The sequence below is a fragment of the Diadema antillarum genome, unplaced genomic scaffold, assembly GCF_040938485.1.
Source record: "Diadema antillarum isolate AM-2024a unplaced genomic scaffold, OU_Dant_1.0 seq00000839_RagTag, whole genome shotgun sequence".
In the NCBI taxonomy this organism is placed as follows: Eukaryota; Metazoa; Echinodermata; class Echinoidea; order Diadematoida; family Diadematidae; genus Diadema; species Diadema antillarum.
In genome coordinates this window covers 418,950-424,949 of record NW_027271715.1, presented here as the reverse complement: position 1 = coordinate 424,949, position 6,000 = coordinate 418,950, and the positions used below count along the sequence as shown (strand labels likewise).

The window sequence follows — 6,000 nt, the reverse complement described above, 5'->3', positions numbered from 1 at the left end:
CGTGTCTGTACTAAGGAACACAATTCTGTTCCTGTTATCTTCCACTGACATTTTACTACTTGCAGTGTCTTCACTCCAGACAACATCTCCTATGTCATGATGTCAGCACACGTACGAGAAGAATATCAAAGTCTGCATAGATATTGCACACTTTTCTGATGCAGGCACACAAGTCAAACGAGGGCGCTGTTTGGAGGCTGCTATAGATTGCTCCGTTCCTCTCAAGACATAGTAGCAGCCTTCCTGTACCTCATGATTTCTGAGACAGACCCCTGGATTCGACCAATCACAACGGAGCATGCCCCTAGCCAGACTGTGATACCCACAGATCCAGGGATGCCACACGGAAAGGACAGTAGTCTACCAAGCGGCCAGCACCATTCCTCAGGTAGCAAGATGACTGGCTCATGTCGGTATGTCCACACCAACCACAAAATCCCCACAGTCTGCCAATGAAATTTAATCAAAGCAGTCCACAAAACGAGTTAAAAATTGCTGACACAATATAAGTTATATTCAAGAGATTCATGATTGTGAAAGGAATAAACTTACATTTCATTTGCCCTTAAAAAGATCCCGCAATAGCTGTATTTGAAAGTGTGAATTACACCGTTGAATATGTAAATGATTTGTGAAAAATATTTCATTCTCAAGCATTTCTAAAAGTTTGTCATACAAGACTCACCATGATCTCTAAATATCGTAACACACTCTTGTAAATCGACACTACATTTCATGTATGCATCAAGACATCATTGATGAAATATACCCAATCTTGATAATCTGTAATATTTCATCTTTTCAGTGCTTGTTTTTCACTTCATTCAACAGGTACAAAAAATATAGAACCTGAGGAGGATGTCTAGCTCTGGACTTTGGGGGGGGGGGGGGGGGGGGGGGGAGGGTGGGGGGAGTCCAGGGAGAAATACTCCCAGAATGCTGAAATTGTGACCATTTAAGCTTGTAACCTGTGGAACTCTACCAATCCCGCTTTGGAATTCATACAGCCTCAATACATTCAAGTCTGAACTGAAGACTTATCTTTTCCAGCAACTTTGTGAATGATGTGTGACACATTATGGGAGCTGGGCGCCTTTGAATGTTTCTGCAGATAAATGGCACTATAAATGCTGCTTCATCTTCATCACCTTCATTGTAACCTTTAATGGTAAACTTAAATGAAACCATAACTTATGACTTTTAAACACTTTAAAATGAAATGGTTTCCCACGTTTTGTGTATTGTGAATGACAAACATTTTCTTAATAGTAAATAGGTAGAGCAAAATTTGCATTGTGATTGGTTGGATTGCGTCATGTGATTGTGTAAAAACTTTGGTATAGTGAACAGCCGTGCCACTATACCAAACTCTTACAGCGCGCGTACGCTTTATGTATGCAGAGATTCGCGAAGGGAGGGACGTAGTAGGACAAGGCCAAGCATTTCAACGTATGCGCACGTAAAGCACTGGACGCAGAATGTAGCAGTTTATACGCGAGTCTGCTCTGTGATGTGCAGTACGCATATGCGGCTGTACTAGCGTCGCGCGCTGTGTACGTAAACAAGGTTGCGGTTAAAGGGGAAGGCTAGTAACTGATCAGTGGGAATCAGTGGAAATGCTGGGAGATGATTGTTCCAATCCTTATGGGATTTATTCAAGAGTTCATTGTATATCTATTGTTGTGTGAAAATGATTTGCTTCAGAATGGTCTCATATTCAAGTAATGTGCAGTTTAATGCTTCCAGGTTAGCGTCCCTGGTCAGTGACGGAGCATTAATCTGCACATTACTTGAATATGAGACCGTTCTGAAGCAAATCATTTTCACACAACAATAGATATACACTGTACAATGAACTCTTGAATGAATCCCACAAGGATTGGAACAATCATCTCCCAGCATTTCCACTGATTCCCACTGATCAGTTACTAGCCTTCCCCTTTAACTCTGTGTGCAAGAAATCAGTGCCGGTATCGTCATGAGGGCCTAGACCTACGGAAAATACATGTAGATCGAGGGACCTATTTACTAATAACAATTAGTGCATGTTCTATTGATGCACCAGTACTGAACTATAGAACTCCAAATACTAAATTATCCCTCGTGCAGCTCTATTCAACTCAGCCTGCGGCCTCGGTGAAACAACACAGCACTCAGAATAATTCAGTACAATTGTATTTGTCGTTCTCTAATCCAGTATGGTGCATCATAGAGCATGCACTATTTGTATAATAATGAGCAATTAAGGAAATGAAGGTCTATATCAACCTATTGTTGTTATGGTTACAGATACTCTTGCGTGACTGAGCACTTTGACCATAATGAAGTCCAAGGTATTGTACAAGAAAATGTTGAACTCACATAAATTGCATTCAAAGCCAGTGATATTCCCCAGCTGATGGTGAACCTTGTAGCAACTTGGGAATTTTCTGGGTACAAAAGAACGAGAGAGGGAGAGAGGGAGAGAGATTAGTTCGCTAAAGGGTGCTCCCATTACAGCAAACAAGGTTATCATAAAATGTCATTACAACAAAGTAAATATTTATGTCCCAAATTATCATCATTACAATCAATGGTGTAAATTCCCTTTGGTTATAATGACATTTCTATATTACATAAGAAAACTGCTTGTCCCAAGGACTTTGGTGTGACTGGAGTTGCTTGTTTTGTATCTTGGTGTCACATAACATTGTCTAAATTGGGGGAAAAAATGGATGAGCATCACTACATGTACCATGACACTGATTTCCTTGCATGGTGTTAAATGGTATTCTTCATTGACATTTGTCACACACACATCAATTCACATATCCCCCTCTCTGCTGTTTTAAGATGATCTTAAAATTTTTTACCAGTAACTGAAAATCGTCATTCAAATGGACACTGCATAAGAATCATGAAACTACACATACACATGTATGCAAGCACAAACATACAAACACACATGCGTACACAGACACACAATAAAACAACAAAAAAGGAGTAAAGGCTTCGACTTGCAAACAGTTGATGCATACAGTAAGAACGCAATAAGCCTGTCTTAAACTTGAGTTCATGTAAGTTTGTAAATGAAGTCATTTCGAAATCTTGTAAGTAAGTTTGTAACCAGCAAATTATCTGATGAACCAAATCAACATGTTGCTCAGAGATAGGGTGTAGTATGTGATACAGCTACAGTGTACTTGATCATGGTGCAGGGGAAAAGCACAATAGAAAATGGCTATAATTATGAATTTTACTATCTAAATTCATAGTATCACTATAATTAGTGTATCATTATCACATGCAGTAGTACAATGTAGTTGTACTATCATTATTACTAAACAGTGTTTGTATTATCAACTCTATAATGACTTTTACTATCAGGGAAGTTTTTGTAGAATTACATTGTCCACTTGTTCTGTATGAAATATGTTAAATCATGAATTCATTTTACAAAAATATCAGTGAAGAGGAAACGTAAAGAGGAAATGATGCAAATAATGCACTCATTATTTGGATTCCAGTCTCTGGAAAAATAAAAGGGAAGTGCAATGCATTCCCAAGGGTTACTCACTTAGTGATTTCAACTCCTCCTTTAGCTTGGTAATTTTCCGCTCCAACTTGGCATACTTGGCAAACTCATCCTTCATGCTGATACCAGACTGCTGTTCTTGAAGGAGCTGAAGAGCCTCTCTTTTCTCGATTTCAATCTTGGAAACAGTTTTCAGTTGTTGAGAGATCTGTTGGAATGAAGAATGGGTTTATTTAAATCTTAACTTCCTTGGGATCATACATGTAGTTGTACATAGTGAGTCACATAGTACAACGTTAAATACATGTTACTAATCATCAGTCACATTTACAATGATGAATGATTAAATGAGACACATGTTTTTGGCAGTACCGTAAGAATAATATTAGTTTCACATTGATCCACACTTGATTCACCACTTGCATAATTTACCCAACGAGCGTTGCACTTTTTTCTTTTTATTCTTATGTATTCCAAGTCTTGATAGTCAGGTGATCCCATCACGACAAGCCCTTAAGGCTTTTATGGGACACCTTTTTTTTTTCACTTTACTTTACTTCTCTTTTCTTGTTCTTTTTTTGTAAGACTCGACTTTTTGAAAGTTTGACTTGTTACCACTTTGTTGTGATGACCTACAAAGTTGTATGTCATCCCTTTTGTAATATGTGTGAATTATGAATGTTTTATTTCATCTTTTATAACTGTATATATTGTAAATGTTAAAAGAAATAAAGAAGATTTTGTGCTCTCAATCATCATCATCATCAATAGGCTGGACATGGATGGGTACACGACACAGGCAACACTCTTCCTGAGGATCCTGCGTACTGCGTGTACACAGAATTCTCTACCAATAGACATTGTACAAAGGCTCCATCAGCAGTACATTGTAACTATACACAGCTCCGTCGCTGTAAATTGTACACAAGTGTCATCGGCCAAAGAAATTTCATTGAATACTGACAAAAATGCAGTGACTAACCTCAGAACAAGACTAGAAGATTTCTACTTGCACTTTAATGTAAGTCTAAATAGGGCACTCTGTACTTTACTTCCTTTGTGACACACAAAGAGGAATCATCAGAAAGAATCTTCTAAGTTCAAGATTGAAGGAGGCAGATAATGAAAAAGATGATCTGAGGAGAAGATTTATATGAAAGGCAATGAAAGATTATTGCACTGCTGCAAGTATACAAATAATGTATCTTACCATATCAAACTCTTGCTGTAAGCGCACTTATCAATGCATTTTAATGCTGCATGAATCTTTAGATTTTCATGGCTGTGTTCTGCATTTTGCTCTTGGGTGAGCTAGCTCAGTACAATGCAATGTAGCTGTTGAGCTGAGATGAACCAGACTAGACTCTACTCTCTAAAATCCAACGTTAGATCTAGATGTTAGAATAAGATCTATTGCCAGTAGAACTTGTAAGTTGTTACCCGGTACTTGGAGTTGGACGTGGTTTCATTGAAACTTAAGAATAGAACCACGGCACTAGACCTTCCGCACAGCTCACAGTCACAGCACAGGGCAGGGAGCATTCGGCTTTAGCTATAAACAGTGACAAACTCAGACGGAGTACCGGGTAATGACCGACGTCTTTGAAACTATAAACCAGCGACCTATGGCATAGCCATGGCTAACCCTGGCCCCGGCGAGGGGCGGTAAAATTTACGCTACGGCGGGTTGGGGTCGCTGGCCATGGCTACAAAGCAGTGCACGCAGAGGTAGCATGTCAACTGACAAATATTACAGTATGTGGGACCGCACTATTCAGCTGCTACATCGAGTAGCCTAAGTGCTAGTCAATTATCACCACGAAAACGTTTGCAACATTAAAGAACCACGCTGCATACAAAACATGACACTTACCTTCTTTGATAGAATGGGAATACTACGGCGATAAAAGTGAATTACAGTGACATAACAGAAAATCGCCAGAGCCAAGGGCGCTGTCATCTTGATGACGTCGCGTTGCGTCAAATTCGCTAGCGCCTCCGACGATCCCTTGATCCTAGTACAGTACATCGCACACTCATCTAGCTGTATGGGCTAGCGGGGCCAAGGGGCCATCGCACAATAGGTGGAAGGGGGGGGGGGGGGGGGGGGGGGGGCGGCGGCACTGACGGGGGAGAGGTAGGGGGCTTCATCTGAGAGAATGATGGTATGCTGTGTGTGTCTTCGATTGTACTGTAACCTTTGAATGGAAATGAATATTTGGGAGAGTTTTTCATGCAGCCACTGATGAAATACAAAGCCAAAATTAAATAGGTTACCTACTAGTTGACCTATTTTCATTGAAAAAGTAATGCTTCTATAAACTTACATTAATAATGATTTGAAATGGATTCTCAAAACAATATAACTGACCAAGGAAATCTATGGCATGCCATGATTACGAGTTGACCGCATCGCCACCGCAACTCTAAGATCGTCTTAGATTCCTTGTGAAAAGCTCCCTGCCTGATCGGGTACAAAATTGACT

At 39.8% G+C, this 6,000-nt stretch overlaps 1 protein-coding gene across 1 annotated transcript; it reads right to left on the bottom strand.

Moving 5' to 3' along the window:
* Positions 1–221: 221 nt before the first annotated feature.
* On the bottom strand, positions 222–5,474 carry LOC139740164 (guided entry of tail-anchored proteins factor 1-like). Its single transcript, XM_071650752.1, has 4 exons — positions 5,388–5,474; positions 3,557–3,722; positions 2,362–2,429; positions 222–446 (listed from the first exon to the last, which is right to left on the bottom strand). Exons 1-4 carry the CDS (start codon positions 5,472–5,474, stop codon positions 222–224), a joined length of 546 nt encoding a protein of 181 aa, XP_071506853.1.
* Between the last annotated feature and the right edge of the window lie 526 nt (positions 5,475–6,000).

What these genes read in the sequence shown, in the direction of transcription:
- LOC139740164 (XM_071650752.1), bottom strand. Translation starts at nt 5,474, where the DNA reads ATGACAGCGCCCTTGGCTCTGGCGATTTTCTGTTATGTCACTGTAATT. An exon ending in TTCCCATTCTATCAAAGAAG is followed by an intron (nt 3,723 to 5,387) that starts GTAAGTGTCATG and finishes TCATTCCAACAG; the next exon opens with ATCTCTCAACAACTGAAAAC. An exon ending in TGGCTTTGAATGCAATTTAT is followed by an intron (nt 447 to 2,361) that starts GTGAGTTCAACA and finishes TTTCATTGGCAG; the next exon opens with ACTGTGGGGATTTTGTGGTT.